The sequence below is a fragment of the Musca vetustissima genome, unplaced genomic scaffold, assembly GCF_032173495.1.
Source record: "Musca vetustissima isolate MV318-11 ecotype Yass unplaced genomic scaffold, APGP_CSIRO_Mvet_v1 utg295438, whole genome shotgun sequence".
NCBI lineage: Eukaryota > Metazoa > Arthropoda > Insecta > Diptera > Muscidae > Musca > Musca vetustissima.
Genome location: NW_026880518.1, coordinates 89 through 18527, shown reverse-complemented (window position 1 = coordinate 18527; position 18439 = coordinate 89). Strand labels below are relative to the sequence as shown.

The 18439-nt window shown below is 38.9% G+C and overlaps 1 protein-coding gene across 1 annotated transcript; it reads right to left on the bottom strand.

Annotated features, from left to right (window-relative positions):
* Positions 1-2642: 2642 nt before the first annotated feature.
* On the bottom strand, positions 2643-17975 carry LOC133326182 (dipeptidase 1-like; the record flags this gene model as incomplete). Its single annotated transcript, XM_061534860.1, has 2 exons — positions 2643-3588; positions 17341-17975. Coding segments are annotated over 2 exons (1533 nt in total), but the record flags the coding sequence as incomplete, so codon positions are not given.
* Between the last annotated feature and the right edge of the window lie 464 nt (positions 17976-18439).

The window sequence follows — 18439 nt, the reverse complement described above, 5'->3', positions numbered from 1 at the left end:
GACGCGCTTGGAAATCTTTTTTAAGCTCGGCTTATGGAACAACCGTTCTGTAACAAGCCAGCTAAGTAAGTAAGTAACTATTCACCACAACATCCTTATAGTTGTAATTTTGTATATTTTTTTTCAATAATTTTATTTAAATTGAAATTCAAAGAACACATTTATTTAAACTAAATAATCAATATATCTCATGTTTCACTGGTAATTTTTTTCTTAAGATAATCTATTCGGAGATATAAACAGAGTCCTGAAGAAGGAGTATGAATTTTAGAGTAATAAAGGACAGACATTTTATCCAATACGAATTTTATTTAAATATCTGTCGATTGGAGCTCAAGAAGAACTCAAAATATCAAATTAGAAAATTCGTTTAAAAAGAATTCCTAAAATATCAAATACTGGTGGTAAAGTTATTCAAGGAATACCTAGAAACTTGGAAACCTGGAAAATGTCTTGCGGGCAGGGGTCATGTTTTTTAGTTATGGTAGGATATGCATTTTTCTAGCAATTCCAAAGTTCAAGTCATTATCCTTCCTTCAAAGTCATTATCCTTCTATCTTGCGTCTCTGTGCCTCTTTTTCGTCCTTATTTTATTTGACCGAAGACTAAAGGCTACTAGACGAGATTTTTTGCCTTCTATATATTGTAAAAAAAATGTGGCCTCCATGATTTTAGCTAGGGTTCCCAAAGACAAGAAATCGACATTTGTATGTTTTTATCGTTCATTTTGACTTTGTGAACGAACATATCGAGATCTCTAAATATTTGAAATATGTTTTCATATATTAGGTTGGGGACATATAAATCCATTATGAAAATGTCGATAAAATCGGAGAAATTATGGAGGTTGATCGACATGTTAGGAGTCGTAACATCGCCCAGGAGTTGAAAATCGACCATAAACCTATTTTAAACCATTTACACGAAGCTGGATTCAAAAAGAAGCTCGATATTTGGGTGCCACACCAATTAAGAGAAAAACATAGGATACATCGAATTTCCATCTGCGAAACCTTGACCAAACGGAATGAGATAGACCCATTTCTTAAACGGATGGTGACTGGAGATGAGAAATGGATCACATACAATAACCCTGTGCGAAAACGATCGTGGCCAAACGAGGACTAACGTTATACTAGTTGTCATAACGAATACGCAACATGTAGATATATGGTGCCATATTTTTGAAATGATATGTAAAGAAGTGGTTTAGCCATCCTGAAGCTCGGAATGCCAAATCCCTATAAATACTGAAAATGGAAAGTCAAGAAGTTGTTTAGCAACCCTGGAACTTGGAATGCCAAATGCCTATAAATACTAAACATGAAAGGTAAAGAAGTTATTTAGCCACCCTGGATCTCGGAATGCCAAACCCATATAAATATCGAAAATGTAGCCGGATCTTGTATATGGATTTTACAAAGATTCTTTGATCTATCTTTGATATCCAAAAAATCTTTAGGAGATACTTAAAAAAGGACTTTCACCACCCAAGAATCCGTAATGCTACCTTACAGCTTCTTTCAAAAAGGTTTTTAAATATTGAGAATGGAGAGGTACCATTTTATTGGGGTTATACTAAAACTGGGACTTACAATGACAATTTTCGGTAGACATGTTTTTTACACCTTCAACGCCGAGGGATGTCAAAATGACCACCTCTTGTAGGGGAAATGGGCGTGGGACCGTCAAAAATTACTATAATGATATATGGGGACCATATATAAAAAAATTGATAAATATTTTTGCAATTCTTGCTACAAGGATTTGATGCCCAAATGAGGACCCAAAATTTGAAATTAGCACCATTTCGGTTTGAATAAATCAGACTGATATCCTGGAATATCGAAGATAAGTAGGTACCATTATGGATCGATATTGACAATTTCCAAATGGATTGGCGGCCAATGATAACCTTCGAATTTGCTTGAAATCCTGAAATTACCAAAAAGGATTTTTTTTCGAAAATTGGTAAAAAAAAATTGAAAATTTCCTCTAATCTTTGAAAATAGTTTTAATATACCGAACAAAAAATATGTGTAATATTCAATGTGTTTTTTTTTTTATTTTGAAAATCACAGATTTCGAATGATTTGTTGTTTTCAAAAAAATATTTTATTTTTTTTTAATTTTTCGAAAAAAAATATTTTTTTTTATTTAAAAAAATTATTTTTTTTATAATTTTTTCCAAATAAATTGTTTTCCCAATAACTCTTATCGTTCGCTAGAGACATTTTTTATATTTACTCTTTTTATCAATTCTTATAAGAATTTCCATCATATCAAAGACTTACATACTAGACATATTCTTATTACCTCATACATTACCATGTAATGATCTTAACTATATAGCTATGTAATCAAAGTGATTACCGAACCAGCAACAATTGTTTCGATTTTCGATTTTTGTTTTCATCTATCTAGAAATTAAATTTCAATATCTCTAATTGTTGACCAACACCGCTGCCCGTCATTGTTGATTTTGTCGTTTGATTATTCGATTCCGCATCCACTGAGTCTCTTCCACCCGCCATCCATGGCAGAGCCTTAAGAGAAACACCAGCTACTGCTGCCGGCGTCTGGGATTTTGTGGGATTTTGATGAGTTTCATTGTAGATATCCTGCTCGTCTTGAGTGTGATGCCAAAAATCGGCATAACGTGTCTTGCGTACCACAGCTTGGGCCTGGGGTCACGATGCCATATACGCACACTGACTCTTTGGCTGGGGTTCAGTCTGTTCAATGGGTTGTATTGCTGCCCGCTTCCAATAGTCTCGTACATTCTCCACCGTTTCCATAATGCGTAGGAAATTCTTACCGGCCAACATGGCAATGTCCTCCTCACTCCAATTGGGATCCTCGAGCAGGGTGGCCAAGAGATCAGGGTATTTGGAGACATCTTCTAGGCCAATTGGTGGCAGCTCAATGCTATCGTATCCTGCACCCAAACCAATGTGTTGTATCCCGGCAATGGTGCGTATGTATTTTATGTGATCCACCACATCCTTGAGCCGAGATTGTCTACCACAGGCCACATCTTCTGAATCGAAGCTAATCATTATCAGGCCACCATTTTCGGCCACCAATCGCAATATATCATCTGGAACATTGCGGGTAGAGTTACACAATTGTCTGGCGCCCGAATGGGAGAAAATCACTGGAGCCCGTGTCGAGGACAATACATCCCTCGCCGTGTTATCTGAACTATAGGACAAATCGATCATCATTCCCAGACGATTCATTTCACGAATTATTGCCTTGCCAAATTGCGACAATCCCGCATCGATAGCTGTCGAACTTGATCCAGCCCATGACACATCACATTTATGGGTAAGACTAAGATATCGAGCACCCAGCGAATAGAACGAGCGCAACACCCCCAACGATGAGCCAATGGCATGACCACCCTCAATACCAATCAGTGATGAGATTAGCCCCTGCCTCTGGGCCATTTGTATGTCTTTGGATGATTGCACCAACACCGTATCCTGATGATACATGTCTGTTAGGCGCCTGATTATGTCGATTTGTTCCAATGCCAGCTGGACAGCATCCAAGCCTTGGGCTTCACAGGGTACATAGGCTGACCTGAGAGGAAGAGAGGGAGAGAGAGGGGGGAAATTATGTACAAATGTTTTTGATCATTAGTTGCAGTTGTTGTTCGGAAACAGAAGAAAAAGTACGAAAAGTAAAAGATTGTAAATACAGATAAATGCAAATTTGTCTTGTCTTTTTTGGCATGGCACAGCATGTTCGGAAGGGTAGTGTTGTTGTTTTTTCTTTTTCCTTTGGACTGCTGCTGTATCGACTACCGATAAACCTAGAAATTATTGCAAACACTTTTGCTCTAGTTTGATTAAATTGGCATTAGTGTCGTGTCATAAATATTTATATACAAATCTAATGTCAACTGTTGTTGTTGCTGCCGATTTGCTTGGGTGTTCCGAGGAATTTTCTTGGCAAAGAAATGCCATAAGAGCGTTGGTATGGGAATTAAGGTGATAGCATACCAATACATCACAAGGATTGGTTACGAAACTATGTTGGATTTCTACATACCGGAGAGATTGCTGGATAGTGGCCGATCTTTGGTTCACATACAAAATAGGATCACCAATAGAGTATCTAATGATCTTAATTCGTCTATATATACCCTACCTCAGGGATGGGAAATTCAGTACAATATTACTTTTTTCTGTAATTTTTGCTTGAAAAGTACTATTTTATTAAAAAACCAGTAAGGAAAGCAGTAAAGTCGGACGGGGCCGACTATATGATACCCTTCACCACTATGGGTATATTAAACAGGACTATTAACATGAAATTGGATGAAATAAAATATGTGATATTTATCTACATGTGAATCTACCTAGATCTATCCACAAAGTATGTAAATCGACTTCAAACAAATAAAAATAGGTCATCCGTTGGGCTATGTCTGTACTTCTACAAAACCCAACTACGTAATTCTATGCTCAAGTTTGTAAGTTGTGCAAAATTTGATGTCGATCTGACTAACATGAGGAATTTGAAATCGGGCAAAAAAATATATATGGAAGGTCTATCCAAATATTAAGCGATTTCAAACAAACTTGTCACAGGTAAGGTTATACTAATTTCAGAACGTTTTGTTCCTATTGGTTCCTTGGTGCGTCAATCACTTAAAATCAATCTAAATTAAAAGGGAGCTATATCTAAATCTGAACCCATTTTCACGAAACAAGGCAGATATCACTCTAGGCTCAATTCAGTACGTTATGCCAAATTTCGTGCAAATCGAAGGATATATAGCGACTTTGGTGCACCATTTACATGAAATCGGACGAAGCTATATATGTGAGCTATATAGAAATCAGTACCGATTTTCTCGAAACTTGGCGGACATCACTCTAGGCTCAATTCAGTACGTTATGCCAAATTTCGTGCAAATCGAAGGATATATAGGGACTTTGGTGCACTATTTATATGAAATTGGACGAAACTATATATGGGAGCTATATCTAAATCAGGACCGATTTTCACGAAACTTGGCAGACATCATTCTAGGCTCAATTCAGTACGTTATGCTAAATTTCGTGCAAATCGAAAGATATATAGGGACTTTGGGGCAACATTTACATTAAATCGGACGAAACTATATATGGGAGCTATATAGAAATCTGGACCTATTTTCTCGAAACTTGGCAGACATCACTCTAGGCTTAATTCAGTACGATATGTCAAATTTCGTGCAAATCGAAAGACATATGGGGACTTTGGGGCACCATTTACATGAAATCGGACGAAACTATATATGGGAGCTATATAGAAATCTGGACCGATTTTCTCGAAACTTGGCAGACATCACTCTAGGCTTAATTCAGTACGATATGTCAAATTTCGTGCAAATCGAAAGACATATGGGGGCTTTGGGGCACCATTTACATGAAATCGGACGAAACTATATATGGGAGCTATATCTTAATCTGGACCGATTTTCACGAAACTTGGCAGACATAATTCTAGGCTCAATTCAGTACGTTATACCAAATTTGGTGCAAATCGAAAGATATATAGGGACTTTGGTGCACCATTTACATGAAATCGGACGAAACTATATATGGGAGCTATATCTAAATCTGGACCGATTTTCACGAAACTTGGCACATATCATTCTAGACCTAAATGATTAGGCTGTACCAAATTTCGTGCAAATCGAGAGATATATAGGGACCGTTTACATTAAATCGGTAAAATATATATATGGGAGCTATATCTAAATCTGAACCGATTCTTCCCAATTTCAATAGGGTTCGTCCTTGGGCCGAATAAGTGACCTATGCCAAATTTCATCCAATTCGGATCATAAATGCGACCTGTACTTTGTTTACAATTTAACATGCACAGACAGACAGACAGACGGACGGACATGCATAAATCGACTTAGAAAGTGATTCTATTATTTTTGCCTGTTACAAACATATGCACAAAGACATAATAAACTGTACCATAGTGTGGTGAAGGGTATAAAAAAATATTCCCTTAGTACATTTTCCATCCCTGCCCTATCTTCAGGTATGTTTCTTGATGTGCTGTGCTTCTATGGATTAACTCAGTACAGAATGTCTTTAGAGCTCGTTTCCCTCAAGGGTAGTAAGTGCATGGATAGAGATCCATATTTGTTTCGCATAAAAAATGATCACCTATTGATGTCATATTTTCAGAATAACTTGACTTCAGCAAGTGTGTACATAAGCTTTAAGTTTGTATGGATCTAAGTATTTCAGATTGGTCCACCATAATTTAGTTGTTCTATTGATAGACTCCCTAACATAGGTTTACCTAACCTCTTACGCTTAGGGGCTCCTTACATTTCGTAGAGAACAAACTAATAGAATTTTGATCGACCTCTGGTAACAGAGAGTCTGCTTAATAGGAATCCACAGTTGGTTCACAAATTTGCCATTGATTGAGTTCATTTTAATTTTAATTCGTGTTTAATTCGTGTTTAATTCAGGGCGTGTTTAATTCAATATAACCTTGGCCTCTGAAAGTCTATATGCCGATTCCATGGTTTCAGCCCAACATGTCTATAGAAACCACCGATAGATTTGTCTCCCAAGTTTTTGGGCTTTTATGGACATACTCCCTTTGCATTTACCTCCTGACTTCGGTAGATATTTAGAAGAACTACTTGGCCCTACTTCATCTTTCATATAGTGGCTCAACACATCTAAATAGAACGTTTACTGGTCTCAAATTGAGCTGTGGCTTCAGAACTTCTTCAAAAGGATTCTCAAGACTCAGATCATGTACCATTAAGACCCTCCATGGGCTCAGATGATCTAAGAAATGAACTCTTAAACTCTGGTTTCCACGACAGAGGAATCTACGATCCGAAATGACCCGAGTCTTTCTCCGCCGACACCTTTCATCTCAACCCATTGTGTAAAAAACGTAAGGGCGCTACAACAATAACTTCTTTGCCTCATCATCCTCTTTACCAGATTAATATGTGGTTTCGAAATTCGGAGAAGGATTGTGATGGCCAACAGATGCTACTATGATCTAAGTAAGTAAGCCGTTTAGAAGTAAGGCCACCTCCGGCCAGACCAAACCACACTTTACAAGACGCTGATACTACCCGTGCTATTATTTGGATCCGAAGCATGGGTACTTGCGCAAGCAGATGAGGCAGCTCTTGGGATGTTTGAAAGAAAAATTCTCCGAAAGATCTACGGGCCGATCTGCGTCGACGGTGAATATCGGCGTCGAATAAACCATGAGCCTTACAATTTGTACGCGGACATCGACATAGTCAGTCGTATTGAGCTGCAGCGACTACGGTGGCTAGGCCATGTGGTGCGAATGAGTGATAATGCCCCAGCTCAAAAGGCATATAAAAGCGAGCCTTCTGATGGTTCCCGTAGAAGGGGATGGCCACGAATTAGATGGAAAGACCAAGTAGAAAACAACATCTTGGAAGACCGACGCACTTGGAAAACTTTTTTAAGCTCGGCTTATGGAACAACCGTTCTGTAACAAGCCAGCTAAGTAAGTAAGTAAACTAATATGTGGTATCTGGGCTCAACTTATCTATAAACACTCTGACTTCGGCGAATCTTAAAATGGTATTCTTCGGGGTACATTATCTGAAAAAACTTTCAGATTCCAACGTCTCAATAGAGAGAGACTCCAAGACTTTAGTGGATTTTCTGGGCTGTAAACGATTCTCCTTAGCCTATGTTAAATATACTCCATTGCGTCAGCGTCTCAGTAGTCAGAATCTTTGACTGCAGCGCTTCTTTCATTGTACTCTTCTAATCAATTCTTCTTCTACAAAGAGTCTATGTCTTCAGCGTAAGGATGAAATGACTCCACTTGCTCAGTTTTCCTATAAAAGGAATCCTTGACCTCTGCATCCCAATAGACCGACTCTGTGCCTCCATCGCAATTAAACGACATTCTGACGACAACGACTTAATATTGAGACTTTCAGCACATTGTCTATAATTGTTACTTCTAGACCTCAGTTTCTCAAAAATCAGACTCCTAACCTGTAGCGCATATTAAGACGGATGTTCTAGGCCATCAACCCATCTAATAAATATACTCCCTTGCTTCAGCGTCTCAGTAGACATAATCTGTGACTTCAACGCTTCTTTCATTGGACTCCCTGGGTTCAATTCTTAGATTACAGATACTCTCTAATTTCAGCTTATGCTCAGTTCCTAAATGGGACATCCTGACTTCAGCGTCACAGTGGATCGACTCCGTGGCTTCAGCGTAACTTTATCAAGACTCCTCCATTCACTTAGCTCATATATTAAAGTGAGACATCAGCGCTTCCATAAACGGTTTTCCTGTGTTCGACAGATTTTTAGAAGGTCCCATGTCCTCAAAATACTTAATTTGACGTCTTGTCTTATTAGACAGAATTCCTGGGATTAGTGCATCTTAAGGTGGACTTCCTCGGGACCTAGGGACTACCTGGGATCTATTTATGTACTATATTGGTTGCCTGGTTTCGGTACAACTTTAAATTAACTGCCAGCTTTTCTTTTATCTATAAAAGTACCCTTCGGCATAAGCGCAAATTAAGGTAAATTCCTTGGCCTAAATTATTCCGTAGTAGATACTTCCTGGATGCAGAGTATCTTTTGAAAAGGGCTATGTTTATCAATATTCGGTTTTTAGGAATCACTGCATTTTTAGATTGCTTCCCTAGGCTTGTTTCTTATTTTCTTGAATGACTCCTCAATTCTGTTCATCCTGGCTTTAGCGTCTCAATAGATTGACTACTTGACATCAGCACAGCCTTAAAAATATTCCCTGGACTAAGCTCATATATCTCATGGAATTCGTATATATAGTAACGATACTACCTGTCATCAGAGTATTAATATTTATATACAGACTCCAGCTTCCTTTTATTAACTATTGAAGGGATTTCTATGATTCTGCATCACCATGAGTAGCCTCTTTGCCTCATCAGCGTATCGTTAGATGAAATCCTTGAGATGATTTTTCTAAAAAAAATGCTGATGACTTACGCGTTTCCGTACACAGACTCCCTGATTTCTGCGTCTTTCACAGGTCATCATTATTTGGATAGATACTTTTCTGAGTTTAGCGACTCTATAAACAGACTTCCTGGTTTCAACCCTTAGATGGGATACCTGGGTTAAGTTTTTGTATAAAGGACATATGTATGCTTCTGGTTTAAGTGTGTCGATGGCTAATGTCACACATTTTTTTGGCTTCGATGCATCCATTAAATGTACGTACTTCCTAGCTTCTGAAACTCAATAGCCATACTATCTGACATCAGAGCGTATTTATATGTAATTTCTGGCTTCAGTTCCTAGATTGATGCTCTACTCAGTGGACAGACGTCCTGGCTTCAGCGCACATTTACATAGATTGCGTGTGACTCATGTTTTTCAAAGCTGATCTGTTCCTGAATATATTCTTCTACAATAGAGACTTTCTGACTTCGGCGACTACCTGACTGCAACGCATCTTTACATGGGATACCTGGGCTGAGTTTGTATCAAATATACATGGATGGGTTCCCCTTCTCATCTACCTTCATTTCGAGGACAGGTTATGCTATATAAGAGACTCCCTGACTTTAGATTCTCAATATGTAAATTCCCTGGCTTCAGCATATTTATACCCTACACAACTATGTTGTCAGGGTATTATAGCTTTGTGCAGCCCCAAGAGTTTGTAACGCCGCGAAATATTGGTCCTAGACCCACCTTTAAGTATACCGATCGTCATATCTCGACTAGCTGAGTCGATCTGTACATGTGTGTCCGTCCGTCTGTCCATTATAATTTGTAAACACGATACAGGCCACAGTTATGGACCAATCTTCAAGAAATTTTGCATGTAGGATGGGTTCTGGCCAATGAAGACCCCTATTGTTTTTGGTAAAGATCGGTTAATATTTAGGGGATGAAATGGACCAAAAACTTTATTTTTGTCGGGTTTTCCGGTCGCTTCAGAGGCCGCAATTATGTCCCAAACACTGCGAATTTTTGCATGGAAAAGGGGATCGGGCCAAGGAATAAGCATGCCTGTTTTGATAAAGATCGGTCAATATTTAGCGGGTCAAATGGACCCTAACTTTTGTGTGAAAAATGACAAAATTTGTATTCTATAGCGTATATATTTACGACTGAAGGACATAGACCCGAGAAGTTGATAGTATATTCAAGAGGAGTGGTTGACCTTTAAATTGATACCAATTATATTGTCGTAGGTACTCGGATGCGCGAGTTACACTTATATATTTACAGGTGCTTACGTATTCATATATTATTTAGTAACCTATTACCATACTGGAGCGCGGACATATAGCGCTGATCGCTTTGAAATGTTCCATGGGGTTCCAGTTATGGTAAAGGACAACGCCTAAAATGTTAGGTGATGATCAGAAAATATTTTTCGGATGAAGTGGACCGAAAACTTAATTATTAGTACTTTTCGAGTCGAAAGCCGAACATCACAACACAACCCACGGTGAAGGGAATCTGGACAAGTAATTAGAGGTGCTGTACTGATTATTAGTAATATTTGCTGACCTCAAGCTAGTCAAAAGTGTGCAAATATAGCGAAATATTGCCCAATCTCAGAATATAGAACCACAGAAAGTTACATTTCCCAAGGAGTTAATCTAAAAATGCAAAAAATTAAGCCAAACCTAAGATGAGTAAGTCAGTCTTCAGGTTTCCGGGTTCTTTTCAAGTTCACTTAAACTAATGTGACTTTGAGGCCCGGAGCCCAGATATTCATTTTCATCTAAAGATGCACTGAAAACAGGGAGTGTAATGGGTCCAGGGAGTCTACTTTTGACTCCCATGGTTCATAATAAAGGAACTGAGCCGAGGTAGTTCTGCGCCAAGGTCAGGTAGTTTATCTATTGAACCGTTTATGTCAGGTAGTCTCTTTTAAAGGTGAACAAAGTCATAGGCATATAATATGTCTATTGATACACTGAAGCCTGTGTGCTTTTTTTAAATGGAAGGCCATTTGGATGAGTTCTTAATCCAAGGAGTATACCTATCAATACGCTGAAGATATCATATCAAGATTTTCATTATGTTTTGTAGGAAACTACACGATAAATGTCTGAGGAGTCAGCCATATTGTTTGTCTATTAAGACCCTGAGTAGGAGAACCATTACATTGGAGCATTGAAGGCAGGTATGCTTGGATCATACGTCCAAGGTTAATAATAAAGGAAATGAGTCCAAGTAGTTCTGCGCTAAGGTCAGGTAGTTTATCTATTGAACCGCTGATGTCAGGTAGTTTCTTTTAAAGATGAACTGAGCCCTGAGTACGAGACCATTACACATGACCATTGAAGGCATGCTCATCAAACTCCCAAGGTTCATAATAATGGAAATAATCCGATGTAGTTCGGCGTCAAGGCCAGGTAGTTTGTCTTTTAAACAGCTGATGCCAGATAACATATTTAAAGATTAACTGAGTCCGTAGAATATGTCTTTTGGTACGCCAAAGTCTCTGATCAGTGCAGCTTTAATTTGTAGTTTACTTCTTCCCTTATTTTTTAGGAGACACTCTGATGATCTGAGACACTCTAAAGATGAGCTGATATCCTCATCTATGTCTTGGAATTTCTGCGCTTCGATAATCAAGTAAAAAATAGCTTCAGTTTCACTTTAACTCCTATTACACTACCTGCGACTCAGCAGGTCAATAGTATAGCTTCGTTTTATTTATAAGACTCACCGACGTCAGCATATCATTTGACAGACACCCTGACTTCAGGACGGCTTCATATGGGCTCCTTGGCTTCATTTTTTTATAAATTTCATAGACCGACTCTTTGGCCCAGACTCAGCAAGTCAATAGAAAGAATATATTCTCCGACATAATGTCTTGGGTAGATTCCTTTAAAAAAGAGTCTTTTTACGTGATCTCCTGAACTTCAGAATCGTTAAGTGGATTTTTTGTCCTCGGTTCATCATTAGAAGGGACAACCTTGATTCAGAGTCTCAAACTCAGGCTCAGGGCTTGTTCAGATGTAACGTGTGTATATAATAAAATTTCTGGCTTCAGTTCTTGAATAGTTGTCAGTGCATCGATTAATAGATTCTCTGACTTCAGTCCCTTCGGTAGAATAAACTTCACGATTTCGCATTTAATTTCTAGCATCTTAAATTTTAACTTACACAAATACACAAGCCTGAAATTACCTTCCCAACTGCCAAATATGCATATCCTCTATACCACACATGGTGTTTCAGCAAATGTTTCCGAATACCCAGAAATTCCTTTGAACAATTCCGGCTTTCATGTGAAATATTTCTATGGCTAGGTTGCAGAATTTCTATTGTATTCCTTTGGCAAACAGCAAATGTTTCTCCGAGTAAACGTAATTTCATATTTTGCAACGTCATCAGTTGTTGTTATTGCTTATGAGCATTTATCGCACGTATGTACAAAACAGGATAATGTCCTGCTGTACAAGATATTACATTTGCACACTAACGAACATTCGGAGAAAGGAACAGATAGTTTTGGAAGTGTTCAGGTATAACTAATTGTGATGAACATTTCATGAGAATTGCCATGGTAAAAGTGAATAGGATTCGATGTAAACCATTGAGGTTTGAATTCGAAGGCAGGACGAACATTACTTCGAACACAATAGCTGTTGCGCTTTGTATTTTCAAATATTGTGACTTTGAAATTCGTCTAAGCTCCTCCGAGCTATTTAAATGGGTTTCAGTAGAAATCTTGAGTTCTTTTAAAGATGAAAATTATTCGAAGTCACATTTTGATGGGTTATACCCATCCGTGATTCATCTGCCTACTAATGCTACGCTCCGCCAGGACTCGAATTATTATTTGAATCAAATCCCCATAATTTCCAAAAATCATCACTATTTCAAATCCATCGAAGCATAAAATTACAACACATTATCATTGTGATTGAATTTCGTGTCGGGAATTTTCAATTAATTCCATTTTTCCGAACCAAAAAAAAAAACTCTCCCCTCAGATTATTAATCGAAATTTATAATCCATAACAAAGCGACAACAACAAATTTTTCATTCACTTCACTGATCCCCAACAATAGGAGCCATTCAATTCCCAGTTTCGAAACTCTCTAATTTGTTATTCAAATTCCGCAACAACAACAACTATAACAACAACGAAATTCCAGTCAATATAAAAAACATCGATATGTTGACATTTCATTTGTTAATTCAATTTCAAAATCCGCCAATTTATTGTTTTCAATTGATTTTGATTTATTCAATAACAACGCTGTGACAACATTCTGCCCTTCCGTTCGCCAGACAGCCAGCCAGTCAGCTTTTCTTCCTTAACTAACAATAGGGCGTTGACAATTTTCCGCTAGTTTAACGGGGGGAGGAAACTACGTGATTTTAGTTGCATCACTCATCCCAGCAGCCTTCAGGTTAGATTAGCATGAGGGGTGGCTAAACTTTTGTATATGGCAACTGACCGACCATTAGGGAAATAAAAAAAATCATTTGAAAAAACCTAGGACACCTAGGCTTCGAACAGTAATAACTGTATGTTCCATGCCATTTGTTTTGGGGATTCAGGTGTCCTCTGGGGGAAAAATCATCGACAAATCTATGTCAAGTGAGATAATAAATGGACAAAAATGGATTTGCATGCCGAGATTGAAATCCGGAAAAAATACACACCCCGAATACAAATAGAAAAATAACAGTTATTCACATAGAAATATCGGATAGGAGAATTTCAGTTATCAGAAGGAAGATACCGACGGGAGGGAGCCAAAGAACTTCATTTTATGGGCTGACTGCCAGCTGGAGAACCAGGAGCATTGAGCATTGAAGGTAGGTATGAACGGATCAAACTCCCAAGTTTCATAATAAAGGAACTGAGCCGATGGACAGGTAGTTTATCTATTGAACAGCTGATGCCAGGTAATCTCTTTTGAGAGGTTTGTTGGGACGCAAAAGGAAGGGACGTATTTTTATACATTAACTAAATCCAGGTAGCCCATTTAAAGATGTACAGGAGGCAGGTAATATGCTTATTGGGACTCAGAGGTCGTTATGCGCTGGAACCATGTTATATATGTCTCTCCGAACACAGGAAGTTCATCTACAGACGTCTCGATCTAAATAACTCATCTGTAGCCCAGCAAAAATAAATCCGAAAAAATACATACTCGGAATACAAATAGAAAATAACAGTTATTCACATAGAAGTATCGGATAGGAGGATAGGAGGACACAGAAGGCAGAGGGTGTGGGAAGCCAAAGAACTTCATTTTATGAACTGATTGCCAGCTGGAGAACCTTTACACAGGAGCATTGAAGGCAGGTATGAACGAATCAAACTCTCAAGTTTTATAATAAAGGAACTGAGCCGATGGTCAGGTAGTTTATCTATTGAACCGTTCGTGTCAGGTAATCTCTTTTGAGGGGTTTGTTGGGACGCTAAAGGAAAGAACGCATTTTTATATACGAACTAAATCCAGGTAGCCCTTTTAAAGGTGTACAGGAGGCAGGTAATATGTCTATTGGGACTTAGAGGTCGTTATGTGCTGGAACCATGTTATATATGTCTCTCCGAACCCAGGAAGTTGCACCTCTGTGTGATCTAAATAACTCATCTGTAGCCCAGCAAAAATGAGGTAAAGACAGGGAGTCGAACTTGGGGCACAGATAGAGGATCGGAAACCAGGGATTATACAAGCTGTTAGCCTTTCCGATAAGAGGTTTGATAATATTGATGTTTCGAGTCTGGGTAATAGGGAATGTGAGGAAGCAGAAAATCCTGTTGGTCTATCTACAGACGCGCTAAAAGTAGTCTACGGAAGTCTACGGTTATAGAGAGGAAGAAGTCGATAAATATGCACAAGAAGACTTCCTATAATAGTAAGGAAGCCTTTGAAAGTTCGAATACGGTCTGTTTTGTGAGAATGAGCTCGGAAGGCGACTCGTATAGCCTACTGATGCGCCGATGCAAGAGAATCTATATAAAAATTTCGTTCAGTGTTTTATAAAACAGCACCATAAATCCATCTAATCTAATGATGCGATCAAGCCTACGAATCTTTCTATGGAGACGCTGAGGTCTGGGAGTCTATTTTATAGATAAATTGAGCCTTAGAGTCATTAAGTCGACTTTTATTGCCAGAAAGGCTTCGGAAGTCAACTGCTATGGCCAGGAGGCTTCGGATGGTCACTCATAAATGCAGAATGTCGATTACTATATTTAAGAAGACTTCGAAAGTCGACTTCTATAGTCAGAAAGTCGACTATTATTGCCAGAAACACATGGAAAGTCGACTGCTAGGATCAGGAAGGTTTCGGAAGGTCACTTCTATAGTCAGGAAGTCGACTATTATTATCAGGAAGGCTTCGGAAGTCGACTGCAGCAGTCAGGATGAGTTCAGAAGTCGGCTATTATAGTCAGAATGACTTTTCGAAACGGGTCTGGTGACTCACTAAAATCTTGAAGGTATATCTACAGACGTGCTGAAGGACAACAGCTTGGTCTATAGATCAGACCAGAAGACTAGGGTAAAAGTCTTAACCCCATTTGGCGATTTACTGATGTCGGGAGGTCTAGGAGGCCGGTGATATATTACTACATTAAATTCAAGCACTGAAGTCAACGATTGAATCCTGAAATCGGAAACCCAGAGTGCTCACCTAGATATGATCTGAAGCCGGGGAGTGTGTTTGTCAATACGCTGATGTCTAAAAGCCTGTCATTTGTGGTTCGCTGAAGTCGTTGGGTATGTCTTTTTACTAAATCTACGGCTGAAGGTGCTGAAGGTTCTGTCTACAGGCGAGCTTATAGCAGGAAATCCATATGTTTAAAAGTGGACTGATGAACCACTAAGAAAATTTATAGACGCACTATAGGGGATATTTGCAATAGGGGATATTATGCCATGAGGGCAGGGATTCATAAATCGGCTGCTATAATCAGGAAAACTTCGTAAATTAAGTATTATATGCTTTTGTCGACTGATATAATCGGGACGACATCGAAAGTCAATTAAAATTGACAGAGGCCATCTGCAATAATAAGGAAGCATATGAGAGTTTGTTGATGTACTCACGAGGTCTTCGAATATGGACTGTTTTCTCAGAATTCATAGTAACTTCTTAATAGTTCGGAAGAATTCGTAGCCGTCGGAAGCCGAGGAAGAAATTGAGTGATGCGGACAAGTAGACTTCAAAAGTCGACTGTAATAATATGTAGTCGACTGCATCTTGCAGAATGACTTCGGGAGTCTACTGTTATAGCCAAAAAGTCTTCGGAAGTCGATAGATATAGTCAGGAATACTTCGAAAGTCTACTGATATAGTCATAACGACTTCGGATGCTGGTCGCTATAGCCTGGAGGATTTCGGAAGTCGAATGCTATAGTCAGGAAGGCCTTTCGAAGTTGACTCGTATAGATGGGAAGAATTCAGAAGTAACTTCAATAGTTCGGAAGACTTTTGCAGGCTTCGAAAATCGAGGTCGACTGAAGAAATTTAGAAATCGGTTGTTGTGAACAAGCAGACTTTGGATGTCGACTGAAATAATATACAAGTCGACTGCATCAGCCAGGATAACATCGGAAGTCGACTGTTATAGCCATAAAGACTTCGGATAGAGTCAGGAAGACTTCGAAAGTCGATTAATATTGTCATGAAGACCTTGGATGCTGCCCGCTATAGCCAGTAAGTCTTCGGAAGTCGATTGCTATAGTCGGGAAGACCTTAGAAGTCAACTTCCATATTCAGGAGGTCAACTTTGGAAGCGTATAGACGGAAAGAATTCAGAAATAATTTCTTAAGAGTTCGGAAGACTTTATAACCTTCGGAAACCAAGATCGAATGCAATATTATATAAACCTTCGAAAGTCAGCTATTAAACTCAAGATGACTTCCCTACTGTTATGAAGACTTCGAAAGTGGACTATTGAAAAGAAAACTTCGGACATCGACTGTTATAATCAGGAAGTGGAAATGCGAAAGTGGACTGCTATAGACCTAAAACAGCTGTAGACCTAGGTCGATTGTTATAGTCATGAACACTTCGGAAGTTGATGACTATAGTTAGGAATCGACTATTGCGTATTGGAAAAATTTACCATAGGGCCTGCAGGTGTTTTAATTTTCAGATAAAATAAATTCTAGAGGCCTAAGCTTAATTTAAGAACATATCGGATTCATTTCTATTTAAAAAGGCAATATTTTATTATTTTGTACCCTATTTCATATTCCGATCCTCCGCTGTCTTCCTTTCTTGTGCCCTTTAATAACAGAAAACGTCAAACAATTGTCTTCCCCATTTTATTTTTTACTTACCACACTTGCACTCCGACTTGACCCATCTTCAATCGCTCCATATCCGTTTGCGCCCACGCCGGACGTACCCACATCGATTTATGATTTATATCATTGCTAACATGGACCAATTCCAAACTGCTATGGGCATATTTACGCACGTTCCATGCAAAATTATTATGACCATCCACCAGGGGGACATCCCGCAATATCCGCTTGACAATCTTCAGTCTTTGTGTGTGTGAATTGCGGCTGGGCGCCATAACGAAATGCTGATACAGCAGCGTAGCGGCGATGGCCAACAATGACATGGCCACCACTAACGTCAGACCAATGACACAGGAATTGCGACCGGTTAACTTGTGTTGGCCGACACGGCTACCACCGACCATATGACCACCGCCACCACTGCCATGTTGTTGAGAGGCTTTTTGTGATTTGCGTTTGGCCTTGGCCGCCACCGCTGCGACCACATCGCCGGCAAGTGCATCGCTAACATCGGAGGGGGATTTGCTGTCGTTGAAGTTTACTTTTGATTTTTGTATGCTGGCAATTTCGCCACCCGAATCACTGTTGGAGGTGGAATTTTGGCGGGAGATAGTACGGCGGATGTTGGAGTGTTCGGTGACATCGGGTAAACCGCCGAAACCGGTGGTCTGCAAAAAAAGAAGAAAGACAACAGAAAAGATAAAATATTGATAACATTTTGGGGGGAAGGGGAAATTAATTAAATGTCATTCATTGATTTTGTGGTGGTCGGTGGTGTGGGAGATTTTTTCTTTTGGGTAAAGGGACGTCAGGAGAACGGGCTAAAAGTTAATAATAATGAATTGTGGAAACGTGTTTATGTACAGATAAAGGTAACCAGTAGGGGGACAATATATTGCTGGTATAATAATAAATTGTGGTTTGTATTGGAAGATATATCAGCGAACGGCAGGTGATCAGATGCCAAAGGATAACACATAAATATGATATGTTGCTACGTGTATGTCGGATATATTGTGGGCTCTCTCGGTAGGACAATATTTAATTGTAATATATATCAAGATTTATTTATCGTAGCTATTATTGGCAGGATAGAAATTTGTAGATAGTGTAACGTCTGTGATCAGACAAA